Genomic DNA, 21691 nt, shown 5'->3' with positions numbered 1-21691 from the left:
ACCACAGAACAGTCTTCCATTTTGCCACACTCCATTTTAAATGATCCCTGGCCCAGTGACAACGCCTGAGCTTGTGGATCTTGCTTAGAAATGGCTTCTTCTTTGCACTGTAGAGTTTCAGCTGGCAACGGCGGATGGCACGGTGGATTGTGTTCACTGACAATGGTTTCTGGAAGTATTCCTGAGCCCATTCTGTGATTTCCTTTACAGTAGCATTCCTGTTTGTGGTGCAGTGTCGTTTAAGGGCCCGGAGATCACGGGCATCCAGTATGGTTTTACGGCCTTGACCCTTACGCACAGAGATTGTTCCAGATTCTCTGAATCTTCGGATGATGTTATGCACAGTTGATGATGATAGATGCAAAGTCTTTGCAATTCTTCGCTGGGTAACACCTTTCTGATGTTGCTCCACTATCTTTCTGCGCAACATTGTGGGAATTGGTGATCCTCTACCCATCTTGGCTTCTGAGAGACACTGCCACTCTGAGAAGCTCTTTTTATACCCAATCATGTTGCCAATTGACCTAATTAGTGTTTATTGGTCTTCCAGCTCTTTGTTATGCTCAAATTTACTTTTTCCAGCCTCTTATTGCTACTTGTCCCAACTTTTTTGGGATTTGTTGACACCGTGAAATTTTGAATCAACATATTTTTCCTTTAAAATGATACATTTACTCGGATTAAACGTTTGATCTGTCATCTACGTTCTATTACAAATAAAATATTGACATTTGCCATCTCCACATCATTGCATTCAGTTTTTATTCACAATTTGTTTAGTGTCCCAACTTTTTTGGAATCCGGTTTGTAATTCTGGTGTGTGTTCAGACTATAGTGTGGATGTGTATATATATTTATCTATCTGTTTATATATTTATTTATTTAAAGGACTTCTGTAAAAAGCTAAAATTTCCCCCTTGGGTCAAATACAGTTCTATCAATCTATCTATTTGAGATGTTTCATGTTCATGATGCTTTCTTCACAGTTCCAAGCAGGAGTGACAAGTTGATCTGAATTTAAATATGAATGACAATAATATGTTACGGGAGTCAGTGAAAAAACTTTTTTTTCTATGAGTTGTAGTGTCATTGTCATTTGTATAAAATACTTCACCACTTCAAACTTACTGTCTTCTCCATCCTGAAAGACAAGTGTTCGAGTGTGCAAAATATTCATTCTTGAACCAGTACTTGAGGCAAAGGGTGAATATGGATCTGTAAAAGAAGTGAAAATGTAATATAAAGTTAATTGTCACACTTTACTGTTTTTGAATTCAGAAGATTATTAAAATACACTATAGTTATCCTGTCAAAATATATGTCAGCACTGATGTGCTCATTTTCATAGATCATTCAGTCTATAAAGCTCAGTTTAAAGAAGTATAATTTTTGTAAATTTTTCTGTTTATATCTGTTTTTTCATAGGCATCTTTGATCCTCTGGCTTTAGAAATGTATAAGTAGCAAGAAACAAGGCCAGAAAGACAAAAAAAAAGAAAAAAAGGGTCAGAAAAGTGGGAAGTCCAAATTAAAATAAAAACCACAAACGTAACCAGAAAAATCAAATGCAAAAGTAGACATGCAAAAAGTTGTGTAGCCCTGAGACATCAGACAGACAAGTCTCTCTTATGTTGGCATGATCCAAACCACCTTGTTTTTCTTCTTTCCTTGTAGCTGCACTGTACACAATGTGCTTGAGTATGAGCGTTCATTGGTTGTCAACATTCACACACATAGGAGCCCATCCCAATGGCTCAAGACAAAAGCTTGATTTTGTCATAGCAAGCTGCAGACCACTATGAGTGGCAGGGGATGTAACACTACACGATACACACATACTGTCTTTGAGATTATGATAAATTTGACTGAAAATCACTGAAAAATCCATTTAGTGCAATGCCAACTATAGATAAAGATCTGCTGAATCAGTCAGTACTTTGTCTTTCTGAAGTAAATGCAAGTAACCTGCTGTATACTGTCTGCATTATTGTGTCATGTGGTTATATTTTATACTACTTACTAAATATCAGATGGCTTTTACTCAATGATGTACAGCACCCCAAGTGAAAGAGTTTGAGAAAACTCCCAAGAATTAGGCAGTGTTAAAGATTTTGTGAATTTTGGTGCTGCTTAATACTGATCAGATACTGTATTAAAAAAGACAATAACAACAGAATAGTTAGTTTTGGACACCTTCTCTTCAAGTCAATATTTACATGTATAGTCATAAAAAATCAAATCCACTGTCTTCCAATTCCGTGTTTCTTGTAATTAACAATGATTTTGTCCTCATCACGTTTTAAAATGAGAATTCTTGTCCTAGGTGATAACACTTTTATAATTTTTGACTTTTTCAGGAATAAAACTGACAAATACAAAAAGGGATCAGAAATACCATTATGACCCAGAAAATCTACTCATGTTTTTTTATATTTATTCACTATTCCTATTGCAATATTGGGCTAACTGCTGTGCTTTTGCTCTAGTAATTTGAAAAGTTTAACAGTTACTGATATTTAAGTGTCCTAAAAAGAAGAATGAAGCTGTAAATGAGTAATGTTCTCAAAATATCCTGCAAAGAATTCCTGCTCAATATAGTTGCCTGTAAAAAACATAAATAAAAAAAAAAACACCTTATACTTCGGTTAATCTGGATGTTCACTTGCAATATATTTAGGGTTGCACACCACATAACACTGCACTTTCACATTTTCACAGTGTGCTAGATGGTATACTTTACGGAAACATATTTAATTGACTTTAAATGATAAATATGACATATGTAGCTAAGATGCACTTTCATGGCGACTTTATTCCTTAAATAAGGTTGATAGGTTTAGATTAAAAAATGTGCATGTTTTTTAACATTGTTCTTGAGAGATACAAACAAAATTATCATAGGTAGCCCCAGAAACATTTATGTCATATACACCTCATATATTAGTGTTTTAATTATACTACAATTGTAATAATAACATATAAGCTAAAGTTTGTTTTATGAGAGTGAATTGAAATTACTATATACTGGAGGAATTTTAAACAATTGCTTACATTTTACAGTTAATTTCATTGTAACAACATCATGCAGTTTGTTGCATGTATTGCTCAGAATGAATATGCAGCATATACAGTAAGCATACCTCTAATCAATGACCACTACTTAGGATCACATCAGGCTGCTCTTACCATTTGAATGTAGTTTAAATTCCTTAGTCAGTGCTTTTTCCTGAAGCAAAAGTCCCAATGCTGCCTGACACAATCCTTCTTTAGACACCTTTCTTGATGGAGGGAAAAGTTGACTGTGGTGTCGTGCAATGAAACTTGTATCCACTTTACCAGCCTCAAATTCCGGATGTCCAGATAAGCTCAACAGGAAATCAATGTTTGTACTGAGCCCTACAATCTATCAAGATATCAGGGAATATATGAATAAATGAAATATTTTTGTTGTGACAGACCACACTATTTGCAAATTTGCAGAAATGAGTGTGACCCTTATTAGATATGCAATGGCACACATTAAATATTACACTATTTATGCATTTTTTGTGACTGAAAGTATAAAATCAATCAATTTTCCATACAAAATAAAACTATATATTATTATCTAGTGCTGTAGAGGTTGTTGATGCTATCTAAGCCCAATACTGGTGAGTTCAAGAGATAGAAAGTAAAAACTAAGCAGAAATACACTGTATGTAGCATTGCTTTCAAAAATTTTTAATGTTTCTTTGCCATCTCATTATATATCAGACATGTGCACCTGGGAATCACTTTCCTAGCTCTGGTAAGGTAAGCAGTTCCACCTCAGAACAAGATGGGGCGCTGACACTAATGGTGTTGTCTTGTTCCCCAATAGTATCAATGGGCCACTGAAGGAGGATTAATATCTTTGCCCCATGTTTCTGGAAATACTCCACCCTGACACTATGAAAACCAAGGCACGGGGGAGACAGGCGTCAGGCATCAGACTTTTTTATTTTGTTTTTCCATTGCGTGCCTGTATTTCAGCTGAGATTAAATGGGGTGACTCAGCTGGTACCCCAACATTTAGCAAACCTAAAGACAGTTTGATCCCAGCCATGTTACAAAGTGTATATACTTCAGCAAGTAATTCATTAATTACAGTCCTATTCTGGTTAAAAAGAACCTTGTTGTAGGCAGATTTCAGATCTAGTAGTTAAACAAGTAATTTCAACAAGTTATTTTCAAAAAGTCAAAATACATATCCTTATAAAAAATATCAGTGCTATATTATACATAAAACTAGTTTGCCATTGTATTCATTGACAAACAATGGTTGTTTCTATTTGAAGTTAAAATCTAAATAATAAGCTCTGGATTTGTAGTAATCTAAACTCTTACATTGTACTGGCGCAGACAGTATCTGAGTTTCTGTAATGCAGCTGACCGATCTTCACCCCAGACAACTAACTTTGCAATCATTGGATCATAATGAACAGAAACTTCATCACCTTGAGAAATAAAAATTAAACAAAAAATATTTATGTTAGAGTCTAAGTAATTATAAGTATACATTCATGTTTTGAAAAATCCTACAAACAAAAAATCAGCAATATAGTGAAAAGGCTGAATATAGCATATATTCAGAAATGCTGGAAAACAATACAAAACTGTATAGCCTTTACTGCTAGATATTTCTGAACTTCTGAATGCAAAATGATGAACAAGTAAAAAATGGTAACAAGACAGGCCCATATTAGACAAAAAATAAAATGTTGCATTTATTACAAAAAATGTCTGGAAACTAAGTTATTCATCATATTATTAACAGAAAAGTACAGAGATTGTTAATTCAGGATGAAGGAAAAATAATGCTGCGTCTTCAAGGAAACAATTAACTAAAAATAATTTTAAAGAATGATTATCCAAAATAGTAATTCTAAAAATAGGAAACCAAGCTATTACACAATTTAGAAAACATAAAATCATAAAATAGACACCAGGTAAGGGATCCCCTTACTGAGTAACTTTCAGGTACAAATTTAAACTTATTCCATAATACATAGTACTGTGATGACAATTTGTGTTATCTGCGGAGCATATATCAGTCTGTTAGCACGTTCTATAAAAGGATATTATACCAAAGGCAGTGGAAAAGTATAGCATGTTCTCCATAATGCTGACCTTACAGTATTTACCCAATTTCCTCTGAACTCCTCACCTTCTCTCACTCCAGTTTCAATCCTTATAAAATCATTAGGTTCTGGAGTTGACAAATGAAGCAAAGGTCCTGCTCCAGGCAAAAAGTCATTGGAAGGATCTTCAGCATATATTCTAGCTTCAAATGAGTGTCCATTTAGAGAAATTTCTTCTTGACTCAAAGGAAGTTTTTCTCCAGCTGCAATCTGACAAATGAAGGAATGAAAGAACATTTCACACTTCAAAAATCCACATCAAAAAGAAATAATTACTTAACTTAATTAAATACATTTGCATTCAAAACTCATAAAAGATTTGAAAGTAATACACAACTTATGTAAATAAAATCTTATTCAGAAAACGTGAATCTAAATAATTTTAGTCATCATAGAAACTTTTAATAACTTTGCCTTTAAATATAATGAAATATCCTAGATGCCATCACAAAGTCATCTTGAACCCAGCAAATTTCAAACATAAAATGATAACTGGCACATTTTTATGAACTGTCATAAAGCTGATGCCATATGAACAAGGATTGGGCTTTGACCATGCTATTTTTCAGGCATTCTGATGTGCTTTGGATGGCTGTCTTGGTACATGACTCAACTAGGCTTTAGCTCCGGTTCAGTTTAAGAATTTTCTGGTGAAGAGTGCAGCATGGTTCCTTCAATTATGGAAGGTCCTCTAGGCCTTGAGGCAACAACGCGTCCCCACATCATCATTTCACCACCTCATCTGGCTGTTGTTAAGGTGTTCTTACAGTACTATGGAGTGCATAATAGGGATTAATGTCATTCATAAATTCCACAGTACATTCATACATATTAAAGTGTATGATTTAAAATCTAAGGAAGCATAAAGTTTTATGTGGAATTTAGTAAAATGATTTTTCAGTTTTATCGAGTTTTACCATTTTCTTGAATATGTAAATTTAAGGCACAAGAGTTACTATCCTGGTAGAGTACTGATCTGAATCTCTGGGAATTACTTTTTAACAAAAAATATATATTATAGAGCTTTCACGGGGCCATCAAACTGATTTGACTCTATGGACCTTGGCCTCATATATTAAACTTTGGGTCGATTTGAGCATGATAATACGTACAGCTAAAATAAAAAAAAACTGAGTGATAAATCCTGGTGTACACGTATTTCTATGTAATTTACCCTTTATAAATCATAATCACCTTGTAAATGTGTGTGTGTGTATATATATATTATTGTGGGATATGACCGACCATTCATTCCGGCCAATACCCCCAGGCCGCCAGGTGGAGCCCTGTATGCAACATTGAGGTACCCCGAGTCCCAGCAGGGCATCAAAGACAGTGGAGTTTTTCATCACAGCCCTGCTGGATGCCATGGGGACCTCCAGGGGACGCTGCAGGAAGGCACAGAGACTTTGGTTTCACCTATAACCCGGAAGTACATCTTAGTCAAGGGGACAGAGGGAACGACGTACTTCCGGGGTGAAGAAAAGGACGTTTTATCTGACCCGGAAGTGATAAGAGATCACATGGACTGGGGGATTGGAAACACTTCTGTGTTAGGGACTATAAAAGGACGCTAGGAACTCCCAGACGGCAAGCTGAGCTGGGTGAAAGGGTGGCAATGCATCTGGGAGTGGTGGATAGTGTATTATTGATTATTGTTGAGAGTTTGAGTATTGTGGAGAGGAGGGTGCTTGTGCACTGTACAATTGTCCAAATAAAGAGTTATTGGACTTTTACCTGGTGTCTGGGGTCTTGGACAAGGGTTCAAGGGAGCGATAGCGCCCCCAATCTGTCACAATATACAGTACAGGCCAAAAGTTTGGACACACCTCCTCATTCAATGTGTTTTCTTTATTTTCATGACCATTTACAGCACTCCATCACTCTCCTTCTTGGTCAAATAGCCCTTACACAGCCTGGAGGTGTGTTTGGGGTCATTGTCCTGTTGAAAAAAATAAATGATCGTCCAACTAACCTGACTTCTGCACAACACAACTGCTGGTCCCAACCACATTGATAAAGCAAGAAATTACACTAAATAACCCTGATAAGGCACACCTGTGAAGTGAAAACCATTTCAGGTGACTACCTGTTGAAGCTCATCGAGAGAATGTCAAGAGTGTGCAAAGCAGTAATCAGAGCAAAGGGTGGCTATTTTGAAAAAACTAGAATATAAAACATGCTTTCAGTTATTTCACCTTTTTTTGTTAAGTACATAACTCCATATGTGTTCATTCATAGTTTTGATGCCTTCAGTGAGAATCTACCAATGTAAACGGTCATGAAAATAAAGAAAACACATTGAATGAGGAGGTGTGTCCAAACTTTTGGCCTGTACTGTATGTGTGTATATATATATATATATATATATATATATATATATATATATATATATATATATATATATATATATATATATATATATATATATATATATATATGTGGCCCGCCGGGCTGGAGCCCGCTGGGGCTAGGAGGACATGAGGAGGGCTTGTGCCTCCTCCAGACCGCGAGGCGTCCGTCCTGGTTCTATTGGGAGCCACGGGTACAGGGCATGGAAGCCCTACCCTGTAGGGGCCCGTGGTTGCCGCCAGGCGGCGCCCCGATGCCGGTTGATCCCATGCAGTCGCCGGCCGGAGCTGGAGCCCGGCCGGGACGCCTTGGAGGACGAGAGGAGGGCTTGTGCCTCCTCCACACCGCGAGGGGGCGTCCGTCCTGGTTCTGTTGGGGGCCACGGGTTGAGGGCATGGAAGCCCTTCCCTGTAGGGACCCGCGGTCACCGCCAGGCGGCGCCCCGATGCCGGTTTATCCCGCGGTTGCGGTCGGGGCTGGAGCCCGGCGGGGCGCTTGGAGGACGGAGGAGGGCGAGTGCCTCCTCCAGACAGAGTGGGGCGTCCGTCCTGGTTAGGCAGGGGCCTCGGGTACAGGGCTTTGAAGCCCAGCCCTGTAGGGACCCGTGGCCACCGCCAGGCGGCGCCCGTGCCTAATTATCCCGGAGCCCGCACTTCCGCCACACCAGGAAGTGCCGGGGGGAAGACTTTGTGTGGCACCCGGAGAGCTGCCAGGAAGACAGCCGACACTTCCGCCACGCTTGGGCGTGGCTAAGGGAACACCTGGGGCTCATCCGGGAGCCTTATTTAGAGCGCCTCCCTCCAGTCATTGGTGGAAGTCGGGAGGAAGCAGACGGAACTGGAGAGAGAGGACGGAGGCGCCAGGAAGGCACAAAAGACTGTGGGCCTGGACTTGGGGAGATAGGTGCGAAGGCACTGGGGTGCGTGAGAACTTGTAAATTGTAAATAAATGGTGTGTGGTGACAATATGATGTCCGTCTGTCTGTGCCGGGGCCAGCGTTCACAGTGGCGTAGTCGGCAGGATGCTCCGCCTGGTGCAAGGCGGGGACCTGTATCAAAAATGTCTGTGAACGGCCCGCGCAGCAGCGACCCACACACTGGCCGCAGGAGCGCCCGTGCACAGCCAGCGGAGCGCTTTACCCGGAGACCGCCGCGGACCGCATTATGGCCGAGCTTCCCAGGTGCGGAGGAAGGACCATGGGCATTGCTGGAGTGCAGCGGGCTCCCGCAAGCACGCCGTGGCAGAAGGCGCCCGGGACGGCAGGCCGCCTATCGAGGCCATGCGGGGCGTTTCCCGGACAGACAGGACCCGGAGGTAAGTTTCCTGCTCGCAGGGAAGGGCCCGCGTCTGTTTTTTCTTTAACAGGCAGGGGCCGCCCGGATCCTTGTCGGTGGCAGGGGCCTGTCGAACCGCGGTGCCTCGTTAGCGCCGCAGCAGCCGGGAGAGCTGCTGAAAGGGAGACGCTGCAAGCTGACGAGCCAGCATGTCGCCGCACTAGGGAAGAAAGAGCCAAAATGGCCGCGGGCCGGATGTCCCGCCCGCTGACAGGCACGGGGTTGGCTGGTGTGTCTAGTGTGCCCGCCGAGGATTGGATGGAGCGGGACCTAGGAACGCCAATCTCGTGCCAAAACGAGACCCGATTGGGCCAGAGGGAGTGGCCCAGAGGAGGCAGGCGTCGCGTGGAGCCGATCGACAGGTAAGCTCACCGACGCCTGTCTCTCTCTCCACCAGCGGCTGGCGTGTGTCGGAGGAGTCCTTCGCCCGCCAAGCCGTCCTTAGAGGAGCTGCTACGTGTTCTCGCCGCTCAGTGTGAGCAGCTGACGGGAAAGGCGGTCGCGTCGGGAGAAACGCCGCGTGAGACGGAGGATCGGCGCGGGCGCTGGAACCGGAGGCCGGCAGAACACGGCGGGGTGGTGAGTATTACCGCCCCGTAAAGCAAGCGGGAGGTTTGCGAACATGGCTGTGACCGTTTACGGGACGATCAGCTCCAAGTAAGCAACCTCCCGACAGCAGACGCCGCGGTGCAGACGGCTAGCGCGGCGAGGAGCTCGAATATGCAGGGGCTGGTAGGATCGGGGCTGCTGAGTGCCCTGGGTCCTAGCGCCCTGCGCTCCAAGCCTGCAGCTGTCTCCTGTCGCTCTGCCTGGACGCAGACGGGGCTGGATTTGAGCTTTGCTGTGCTCAGACCCAGACCATCAGCGTGACCAAGAAAAGAAGGAGGAACCGAAGGGTGAATGCCGGTTCCTCCGATAGGAGAAGCGCGCGCTGGAGTGCTGGCGTCCGAGAAGGGCCGCCCTCTGTGCGGGCAGAGGAGATCCCCTGGGCGGCTGGGCGAGCCGCCTGCGAGCGTGCCGCGGACAACAGGCGGACGGGCATGGAACCTGCGACGGAGGACTTCAGCAGGCAAGTCAGGGGCTGTCGGAGGGGGCAGGAGCACTGCGGTACGGAGACCGGCAGGGCACTCGGGGTGAGTGTCCTGGCAGTGCTTCTGGCCCTCTTTTCCTTTTTTCCACAGGCCCGAAGCCCCGACGAGCGCTGAGGACGACGTCGTCAGGGACCTGCCCTCCTGGAACGGGCCGCTCCGCGGGAGGGCTCCACGCCGAGAGGCCAATAGTGTCCCAACTGCGGGGAACAGCGGGGGCGAGAGCGGCACAGACCACAGGGCGCTGCTTTGCGCCGGGCGGGGTGCCGAAGACGGATGTCCCAGGGTGCCGTGTTGGACCCTGGGGCATAGTAGGACCCTCGCCGGGACGCTGCCCTTCGGGTTGTGCCGTTCGTACCCACGTGTCCTCGCTAGCGGTGGGTCACTGTGGCCCCCGGCCGGGCTGGAGCCCGCCGGGACGCCCAGGAGGACATGAGGAGGGCTTGTGCCTCCTCCAGACCGCGAGGGGGCGTCCGTCCTGGTTCTATTGGGAGCCACGGGTACAGGGCATGGAAGCCCTACCCTGTAGGGGCCCGTGGTTGCCGCCAGGCGGCGCCCCGATGCCGGTTGATCCCATGCAGTCGCCGGCCGGAGCTGGAGCCCGGCGGGGACGCCTTGGAGGACGAGAGGAGGGCTTGTGCCTCCTCCACACCGCGAGGGGGCGTCCGTCCTGGTTCTGTTGGGGGCCACGGGTTGAGGGCATGGAAGCCCTTCCCTGTAGGGACCCGCGGTCACCGCCAGGCGGCGCCCCGATGCCGGTTTATCCCGGGCGGTTGCCGGTGCGGGGCTGGAGCGCGGCGGGGCGCTTGAGGACCGGAGGAGGGCGAGTGCCTCCTCCAGACAGAGTGGGGCGTCCGTCCTGGTTAGGCAGGGGGCCTCGGGTACAGGGCTTTGAAGCCCAGCCCTGTAGGGACCCGTGGCCACCGCCAGGCGGCGCCCCGGTGCCTAATTATCCCGGGAGCCCGGCACTTCCGCCACACCAGGAAGTGCCGGGGAAGACTTTGTGTGGCACCCGGAGAGCTGCCAGGAAGACAGCCGACACTTCCGCCACGCTTGGGCGTGGCTAAGGGCGGAACACCTGGGGCTCATCCGGGAGCCTTATTTAGGCCTCCTCCTCCAGTCATTGGTGGAAGTCGGGAGGAAGCAGACGGAACTGGAGAGAGAGGACGGAGGGGCCAGGAAGGCACAAAAGACTGTGGGCCTGGACTTGGGGAGATCGGTGCGAGAAGGCACTGGGGGTGCACGTGAGAACTTGTAAATAGTAAATAAATGGTGTGTGGTGACAATATGATGTCCGTCTGTCTGTGCCGGGGCCAGCGTTCACAATATATATATATATATATATATACACATACACATACATACATACATACACCTATACTGTGAGAGAGTGCATATTAATCAGCCTCATGCATATGCAATCATGATGCTACAGAGCATCATTGGCTGGCAAAGCAGCCTCCCACCTGACACATCAAGATATCAACACCTGTACTCAAGAGTGTCTGGGTTCACTCTTATCTGAGAGCGGAAGATCATTTGCGGCATTATAGTGCCTCTCCTCTGCAATTTGGGGAACAAAAAAAAAGTCATACAGCACCAGCATCTGAACGTGTAGCCACTATCACTTGGCACATGTAATGACACAATTGCTTTTCAGCCAGTTACCTTACCAACAAGCCATTCATCACATACAACACTATCACAGCTGTACAATCTACTTTGTCTCAAAATAAATGAATCACAGGTTGGCCCAGGACATTGAGACAGTATGTTTGTCAGTCTCACCTTGGTATCACAGATGACTGTGCATTAATGGAATGTCACTGTTCAACATTAACAAAAGCACCCTCTTTCTTGTTATGTGCCCTTATTGTAATATGAGTGCAGTAAATTGCTCCAATTGCATTAGAACCACCAGACAATGCTACTAATTGCATTTTGGCAATGGTTTATGTACGTACACTCACACCATACAAAAACTGGATGTAGTGCCTTGACGGGTGGTTAGTAATTTTCAACCCAGCAGGCATGACAGAGTGAAGCTTGGCAGAGATATTCCTGACCTGCCAACTAGTTCCTTGAGAAGTGACCACAGGTAGCAGATATAAACTGTCAAATAGCCAAAAAAGTTCTTTAGTGTAAATATTCAGCATTGGCCCTCTTTAAAGCAAACTAATATACAGTCTGCATATCATATTCATCACTTTTGAGGAGAAATACGTTTATCACGTCAACACACATTATATTAATGATTTGGTGCTATGAATCATTATGCATGTTAGTCGTCATTTAACTGATTTGGCTGAATTTCCCTGCTTATTCAAGGATGTCATTATTTTCTAGTTTATCCGAAATGTTACGTACACACGGGTAAGAGTTGCTGTAAATATACACATTTCCCTGTGAAGTTTTCTTTTATGAATCCCAATGCTTGCAAGGTAAGTTGTGACACACATTCCAAGCCTTTTTTTGTGTGTACACATGCTGTATAAATAAGGCCTCTGGGCTTGATTCTTGGCTCAGTTATTATTCATGTCAAGTTTGTATGTTTTTTTCTTATGTGGTTTGGGTTTCTCTGGGTAATGCAGCTTCTTCTCAGATCTTAAAGCAGTAAAGGATATGTTAATTTGTAACTTAAAATTGGCCTGTATGTCTAATTAAGTGTGCCTGTGTTGAATTTTCACCAATATTAAAGGTGTATTTTTTGCTTTTTGCTCAGTGTTGATAGAATTATTTCCTGCAGATTCAGAAAATTAAAGGATAGTTACCATTATAGTTGGCAAAATGTTCTTATGAGGGCAGGTTCATTTTCTGCGATGTGCGAGAATGACAGTTTAAGATTTTATCTACAGTATATGTTATTCATTAAACTGTGAATTCTACAGTTAAAGTAATGCACTTAATTCTTTTAATGGGAATTATTTATTGAAATGCATCTTGTATATAGATTGTTATCTGGAAAACATTTATATAACCATAAGAACACAGGATGAGAAGTGTTTAAAAACTAATTATTATACCAATAATTCTAAGTAAGGAAAATAATTGGCTTATTTTTACATACTAACAAGTATTTGTAATCTCTGTCATTTCCAAAAGGTTAGCAATAAGGTTTGGACATTCAAGTTGTCACTTAGTCACATAGTTTTCGTCTTTGACTTGGGCTACTACTGGATGATTCTAATGGGCAGGGCCCCAAGTTATGATGTATTACTGTCTTAATTATGAAGCAATACAAATGAAATAAAGATCACAATATTCCTGGATAATTGTACAAACGAGTGAGGCATGGCGCAATTCTGTCGAGACTGACAGTGGGCAAAACATTGAACAGGAAATGGAGCGCCGTGTCGATCTGTGTATGCAGGAAGAAGGTGACCATTTCCAATACTGAATGTGATTAAATCATTTACACATCTATCAAGGTATGCACTGTATTTATTTAGTTTCTATCACTTCATTATTATGTGAGTAACACATCATAACTCTGGGCCCTGCCCATTAGAATCTCCCTGTATAAATGCTATCATTTTACCTGTTTATTTTTGGCCTCATTTTGGCAGTTTATTATTACTTCTCTAATTTAAACAACCTCACCCTTAGTTGCCATTCGACCAGGTCAGTTCCAGTAATCATCTCAGTGACAGGATGCTCTACTTGAAGTCGAGTATTCATTTCCATGAAATAGAAGTTATGATCAGCATCCATAATGAACTCAACTGTGCCTGAAACATGTTTATAACACTAGTTAATACACCAGCAAATATCACCATTTTTCCCCATGAGCCCCATACTGTTAACACATTTTTTGTTTCCAGAATTTAAAAAAAAATAATTACACCAACATATGCATGTCTTTTATTAAAATACTTAAAGCAACCTCACATAAAAATTATATTCCAAAATACTCACACTCTTTTATAAATTACTAGCCAACCCGCGGCATACCATACGCCGCATAATCAGTCCGGTTTTTGAATGATTTTTAAGCACAGGGAGAAAATTAACATTTGAAAAATCGGTAATGTAATAAATCAGCAAGAAAAGCAACGTTGTAACAATGCACGGAACGAACCAACACACAATCTTCCGTGACTGAAAACCGGCGGACCGCCATCGCGCCTTCTCCTCCCAGACGGAGGGATGGGGGTGGACGGTGCTCAGGTGCGGAGGGTGGAATGGGAGGAGAGGAGAAGGACGTCCATTCCGCTCCCTCCGTCATGCTAGTCTGCTGATTTCTCGTTCAGTATGCACTGCCTGCTCATGTGCCCACCTCCAACTCGTCACTTGAGTCGTTGTCGTCTTTGCACAGTCCAGATGCACCTGTGACTCACGTAGAGTTTTCATAGCTCTGTGCGGTTTTGGCTGCTTTTCTACAGTGGGTACGGAAAGTATTAAGACCACCTTCAATTTTTCACTCTTTTTTTATATTGCAGCCATTTGCTAAAATCATTTAAATTAATTTTTTTTCCTCATTAATGTACACACAGCACTCCATATTGACAGACAAAAAAATAATTTTTGAAATTGTTGCAGATTTATTAAAAAAGAAAAACTGAAATATCACATGCTCCTAAGTATTCAGACCCTTTGCACAGTATTTGGTAGAAGCACCCTTTTCAGCTAATACAGCCATGAGTCTTCTTGCGAAAGATGCAACAAGTTTTTCACACCTGGATTTGGGGATCCTCTGCCATTCCTCCTTGCAGATCCTCTCCAGTTCTGTCAGGTTGGATGGTAAACGTTGGTGGACAGCCATTTTTAGGTCTCTCCAGAGATGCTCAATTGGGTTTAAGTCAGGGCTCTGGCTGGGGCATTCAAGAACAGTCGCACAGTTGTTGTGAAGCCGCTCTTTCATTATTTTAGCTGTGTGCTTAGGGTCATTGTCTTGTTGGAAGGTAAACCTTCGACCCAGTCTGAGGTCCTTGGCACTCTGGAAAAGGTTTTTGTCCAGGATATCCCTGTACTTGGCCGCATTCATCTTTTCCTCGATTGCAACCAGTCGTCCTGTCCCTGCAGCTGAAAAACACCCCCACAGCATGATGCTGCCACCACCATGCTTCACTGTGGGGACTGTATTGGAGAAGTGATGAGCAGTGCCTGGTTGTCTCCACACATACCGCTTAGAATTAAGGCCAAAAAGTTCGATCTTGGTCTCATCAGACCAGCGAATCTTATTTCTCACCATCTCAGAGTCCTTCAGGTGTCTTTTAGCAAACTCCATGCGGGCAGTCATGTGTCTTGCACTGAGGAGAGGCTTCTGACATGCCACTCTGCCATAAAGCCCTGACTGGTTGAGGGCTGCAATAATGGTTGACTTTCTACAGCTTTCTCCCATCTCCTGACTGCATCTCTGGAGCTCAGCCAAAGTGATCTTTGGGTTCTTCTTTACCTCTCTCACCAAGGCTCTTCTCCCCCGGTAGCTCAGCTTGGCCGGACGGCCAGCTCTAGGAAGGGTTCTGGTCGTCCCAAACGTCTTCCATTTAAGGATTATGGAGGCCACTGTGCTCTTGGGAACCTTAAGTGCAGCAGAAATTTTTTTGTAACCTTGGCCAGATATGTTCCTTGCCACAATTCTGTCTCTGAGCTCTTCAGGCAGTTCCTTTGACCTCATGATTCTCTTTTGCTTTGACATGCATTGTGAGCTATAAGGTCTTATATAGACAGATGTGTGGCTTTCCTAATCAAGTCCAATCAGTATAATCAAACACAGCTGGACTCAAATGAAGGTGATCTCGAGGATGATCAGAAGAAATGGAAAGCACCCGAGTTAAATATATGAGTGTCACAGCAAAGGGTCTGAATATTTAGGACCATGTGATATTTCAGTTTTTCTTTTTTAATAAATCTGCAACAATTTCAAAAATTCTTTTTTTTGTCTGTCAATATGGGGTGCTGTGTGTGCATTAATGAGGAAAAAAATTAATTTAAATGATTTTAGCAAATGGCTGCAATATAACAAAGAATGAAAAATTGAAGGGGGTCTGAATACTTTCCATACCCACTGTATATATAATCCATCAAGACACCCGACCACAGTAGTAGCGAGGTGGGAGGGGGGCTGTGTTCCTGCAGGAGCATCTAAGAAGACGCATGTTTGTCGCGGATGCGAATTGCTGTATGTAGCGTGTAAAACAGTTTGCTATGGTACAAGCAGCCATGTGTCGTAACCGAAAACTCGGTTTTTAAAGACTGCTTACTTCATTGTGTTTTAACCTCTGTTGTAAAGGATTGTTTTAAGGATCCCATGGGATACCCCTTGCAAACCATTTTACAGGCTGCATATGGCGATTCACCTCCGCAAGAAACATGCCTCTATGAACAGTCAACGTGGCTCAGAGGCGCATGTGGCCTCTACGACAGACGAATATAAATGACGCCGTTTTTTCTGTGTTGTCGCGTCCGAGTTGGTGGGCGTGGCTCTACGAGTTGTCGTTGTATCCAATGGTCTTGGAGTTGGTGGGCATGGCTCCTTCTTGCGTGCGCCATAGGTGTCTTACTTGTCGGCGGCTTAGTGAATCCACGCCCCTTCCGGCCTGCTTTCCATGGATGTCTTGCCTTAGTGAATTATATATATAGATATTTAAGTGATGATCATTTATTTTCTACCTGAGCAGAAATCACAGCCAACACTTTAAAAAAGCTTTATATGCAGTTTTTCAGAAGGATGCACTATAGAAAAAGAAACTAAATCTACTCAGATAAAATAATTTCAGGTTTATATGGAAATGAGATTAAGTTAAAAAGTGTATATTTCAAATGTACTGTAAACATTCAAAAACATTCAATACAAAAACAACACAGCAGATGTTTTTAAACGTATTATTCTGTAAACAAGCAAATCGTGGGGCGGCACGGTGGCGCAGTGGTAGCGCTGCTGCCTCGCAGTTAGGAGACCCGGGTTCGCTTTCCGGGTCCTCCCTGCGTGGAGTTTGCATGTTCTCCCCGTGTCTGCGTGGGTTTCCTCCGGGTGCTCCGGTTTTCTCCTTCAATCCAAAGACATGCAGGTTAGGTGGATTGGCAATTCTAAATTGGCCCTAGTGTGTGCGTGTGTTTGTGTATATCCTGCGGTGGGTTGGCACCCTGCCCAGGATTGGTTCCTGCCTTGTGCCCTGTGTTGGCTGGGATTGGCTCCAGCAGACCCCCGTGACCCTGTATTCGGATTCAGCGGGTTAGAAGATGGATGGATGGACAAGCAAATCGTACATATTTAAATTTACAATTAAAGTAGTAAATCTGTTGTTGGCCAATAGCAAACTTATGATCAATACCAGTTGTCATCATATTATAAATACTGTAGGAGCAAAAAATGTAACAATGAGCTATTTCACAGCCCTACATTTCAATATGTATATGTATTATTGAATTTTTATTTTAAACCGATAAAGAGTTTCCTTAAAAAGACCCACAGCTGGGCCGTTGCTGCTCCTTGCACCAGCTTGCTCTTGTATGTAATGCCTTCTTTGGATTGTCATTAAAGAGCAGTTTGCCTTTCCCATGCTCACTGAAACATACTCTAAGCATTTTTTGTTCCTAAATGCAGAGCAAAACCTTTAATTAAAAATGTACAGAAAATGAATATTATGTATATGGTATTAGAAACAAATAACCTTCTAAATTGTTGATCCAATATTATCTAAATTTGTGCTGATGTGATCTTGACACTTCAGATGACAGAGATTAGAAAATTGAAAAATTCTACCTATGGCAAAAATAAGGAGTTGGCAGCCCATCCATGGCAAAGGAAAAATAGGATTAACACCAAACTTATCTAGGTGCTCAGATAGCATCAACCACAAAAACAGGCACTTCTAAAAATACAAAACTAAACAAAAAGCAGCACTTACCAGCGCCCACATATTTGACTGCTTTAGCAGCTTTTACAGCAGCCTCTCCTAGCCTCCGCCGCACTTCTGGCTTGATTCCAGGCTGGGAAGGTTGCAAAAAGTACATTTGTCAAGATCTTATTTCTAAACTAGTTTGCGCTGATTCCCTTGAATGGAAAAGGATCAATACTAAAATAAAATGTATTTCTTGGAATGACCGTGGCATCCAGCAATATTTTGTTTCTTTAAACCTTTTATTACTATATGCTCCTTAAAGTAGTAGCCCTATGTAAAGCTTAAAGTTAATCCACTAATTGTGATGTGTGAATGCTGATCCACACTGGTACTGAAGATGTTCATCTTGTGTATTGTGAAAAATGCACTGCATGTGTTTTGCTCAGTAGCTAACATTACAGAGAGTGGAGAAAGGGAATTTAGAGTTCAAGCAACTATACATGCGGATAATTGCCATTAGTTTGTTGTATATGCATATGACCATTCTTCTCAGTTTTGCAGAACTGATTAACCTGAATAACCTGTACATGACAAAAAACATTTGCAATTGAGGATGCACAATTAGCTCCCATTTACCAAATGTCAAGATCTTGCCATTGGATTTGTATGCAAAAATAAGAAAAAAAAAAACAAAACACAGAATCCTCACCCCTGGTGCTTCTTCAATGATTTTCTGATGTCTTCTTTGCACACTGCAATCCCTCTCAAACAAGTACACTGCATTGCCATGTTGGTCTCCAAACACTTGCACTTCCACATGTCTACAAGATCAAAACAGAGGAAGTTATATCTGCTCACAAGCTAATCACTGAAGCCTAGGACTCTAGCATATGATTCAGCATGCAAAGATAATGATCAAAAGTAATATTGAAAAATTTTAAAATCATTAAACCAGTAACGGCGTGAATACACTTGACTTGAGCATTCCTAGTTTTCCTCCTCTTTCTCTGTCTCTGTTTAGCATTCGTTTGCTCAGAGGTTGATGCGCTTGCTGGTTCCTGAACAGATTTTTTTTCTCCACCCTAGCGGCCCGCTGCTTCTCTTTAGTACGTTTTCTTTAATTTTTCACTTAAGCTGGCACTTAAGTCTTCAATCTGCCTCAAGAATAATTAGCGAAGGTGGTACGGAATGAGAATAGTGCCCATACGCATGCGCCGCACGGCCGCCCTGTTGCGAGCTGCCGAGAGTCAATTCTACAATAAAATTAAATAAAAGAGTAATACAAATCATTAACCCATAAGCAGATAGTAGACGTAACATATATGTGTGCCCAATTTCAAGTCAATAGGTGAAACGGTTTGCGAGCTACAGGAGATTTTAAATCCTGGACAGACAAACGAACAGCCACGGTAGCGTATTATATAAGACGGTTAAACCTCTAAATTATGAGTAAAACAGCAATAACAGTATATACCGTACTCAAAGTTTATACAGTTCCCAATGTATTAATAACTTCTGCCTCAAAAATCCAGAAAATAGCACATATTTCAGTATGTGTGCACCAAGAAACAAACTTCTCCACCTGACTCCACTTTATCAATACACCCCTATAAGTGCAGAATCATCTGGGAATTTCGGCAAGTGACATGACCGGGTGTTATATTTATAGTGTGAGGTGTACAGAGTGAAGAGAAAAGGAGACAGGACTGTTTCCTTTAAGGGCAGAGCAGGCTCTTTTTCCTTAGGAGACTGCATTAATTTAATGCGGGAAATGACATCCTTTAAATCTTCTATAACTCTTATGATATCCAGTGTGATTTTCTATGATGTAGTGTCCTAGGCTGGTACCATTACTTAAAGAGAGGCCCACCAAATCAACAAACTAATTAAAAGGGCAAGGTAAGTTATAGGACACACTCTGGGCCCCCTGGAGGTCATAGCAAAGGAGAGAATTCAAACAAAACTGGTTGTTATTATGAACAATGCTGCATTGTCCTCTCTCTGACACACTAACACTGAGGTCTTCCAGCCAAGAAGAAGCTCTACCAGCACTCCTTCATACCAAAAGCAATACACTCGTATAATGCCTCACTGTGACTGCCAAGTCAGAAGGCTTCTTTCTTCTGAATTTTCTTTCTCTGTAGTCATTCTGGTTTGTGTTTAGACCAAAGTCTGTGTGTTAATTTATTTACTTATTTATCTAACTATTTATTATTTATTTAAAGAGCTTCTGTAAAAAGCCAAATTTCACCCTAGAGACAAATAAAGTTATATTTATCTATATGCTCAGAAATGCCTCAAACATGTATATCTGTTGAAAGAAACGTAATTTAGTATAATAATACAGGAATAAACGTAATGCAACGTAAGCTGAAAACAGAACAAAAAAAAAAGCTGTTTGCTAATGAAACCAAGGCTGAACTGAACTTTCTACCCTAAATATTGTATTGGCCAAAATATAATACTGTATATCCCAGAAAGGAAAAAAAACAGTTTCTTAAAAAAATGCTGGTATCTCTTGCATGAAAGCTAAAATAAACCCCAGGAATATATACAAAGTAACACTGGAGAGACTAAGGAGTAAAAATGTAAATATCCACCAGGCATAAAGCCAAGACAATGCAGGGAAGCTTTGGGACACGTCTCTGACAGTCTTGAGTGGACCATTCAAAGCCCAATAGAACATCTGCAGATAGACATGAAGATGCTTCCCAATCAGTTTAACAGAGCTTAAGAGGATCTGCCAGGAAGAATGGGAGAAAGTGCCCAAATTCAGGTATGCAAAGCTTGTAGAGATATACCCAAGAAGACTCGAAGCTATACTTGCTGCCAATCGGGGCACTACGAAGTACTAAGGTAAGAGTCCAAGTACTTATATGAATGAGATATGTCAGTTTTTTTTATTTCTAATACATTTGCAAATCTTTCTGGAAAAATGTTTTCACTTTGTCATTATGAGTTATTGAGTGTCTCCAAAATAATACAATTTGCACAAAGAGAATAAGTCTTAATACTTCCTGAATCCACTGTATGGATTAGAGTGGACGTCTACATTTGTAAAAAGGGGTCAGGAGCAAAGCCACTCCTCAGCCTCCCTGGAAAAAAACAAAGCCAGGGTTCTTGTAGCTAAGACTCAGAACTTGTAAGACATCATAAGAAATATAGCCGATGACTGATTGAATAGCTGTTCTTTTCATTTTTGCATAACAGTATTTGTATTGATAACAAGTGCTTACAAATATGAATTAAAATAAACAGATAAATAGTAAGCATAGGACAAAATAGCAGAGAAAAATAACATACCGTGGATTCTCTACAAACTTCTCCACCAGCATTGCATCATCATTAAAGGACTTACGAGCCTCTCTGCGAGCTGATTCCAATTGATCAAGAAAATCAGCTTCAGTTCGAGCTATTCTCATCCCCTAAAACAATATCATGACCCCTGTTGATAAAGTGTGCAGACAGTGTACAACACAACAAATTGGCAGAGGTCTACATCATGTATGGAAAAACATAAATGCATTCTGTGACTATAAAGTAATACTTGTCCAGATGTTTCTTCACCCAGTTTAACGCACATAAACTCAGAGATTCACAAAATGAATATTCACATTTTCATTCAATACAACACATCTTTCTTTTAATAGTGACAATATCTTTGCTACAGAAGTGTGTTATTTGTCATATTACTATTCACTTGGGCCATTGTTTACTCTGTGAATAGATGAAAGCACTGAAGTACAGATACCCTAGTAATTATCACTGCAAAGCAAAATCTTAATACTTTTACTTATATATTTTGGTATTACTTTCATTTAAGATAGCATTTTGAATAATTAATTCATAAAAGATTTTAATTTTTTATTAAAAATTTTATTAGTTAGATTTTATTGTTTTACCATTTTCTGTTCTTTATTAGCCCTTAATATTTGAAGATTTTCCTTTCTGTTAATATTTGAAGATTTTCTTTTC

The 21691-nt window shown here is 42.2% G+C and overlaps 1 protein-coding gene across 1 annotated transcript in view; it reads right to left on the bottom strand.

The window, feature by feature from the left end:
- The window catches only part of mccc1 (methylcrotonoyl-CoA carboxylase 1 (alpha)), a 45087-nt gene that overhangs the window by 7834 nt on the left and 15562 nt on the right, over window positions 1-21691 (bottom strand). Inside the window, exons 7-14 of the mRNA XM_039759258.1 lie at window positions 21020-21141; window positions 18426-18537; window positions 17783-17864; window positions 13533-13660; window positions 5185-5368; window positions 4365-4474; window positions 3186-3402; window positions 1129-1215 (exon numbers count right to left, since the gene is read on the bottom strand). Coding sequence (XP_039615192.1) covers window positions 1129-1215; window positions 3186-3402; window positions 4365-4474; window positions 5185-5368; window positions 13533-13660; window positions 17783-17864; window positions 18426-18537; window positions 21020-21141 — 1042 coding nt within the window. The remainder of the gene's footprint in view (window positions 1-1128; window positions 1216-3185; window positions 3403-4364; window positions 4475-5184; window positions 5369-13532; window positions 13661-17782; window positions 17865-18425; window positions 18538-21019; window positions 21142-21691) is intronic.

The sequence above is a fragment of the Polypterus senegalus genome, chromosome 1, assembly GCF_016835505.1.
Source record: "Polypterus senegalus isolate Bchr_013 chromosome 1, ASM1683550v1, whole genome shotgun sequence".
Lineage (NCBI taxonomy): Eukaryota > Metazoa > Chordata > Cladistia > Polypteriformes > Polypteridae > Polypterus > Polypterus senegalus.
Note: the sequence above shows the minus strand (reverse complement) of the source record. Positions and strands in the feature narration are given on the sequence as shown.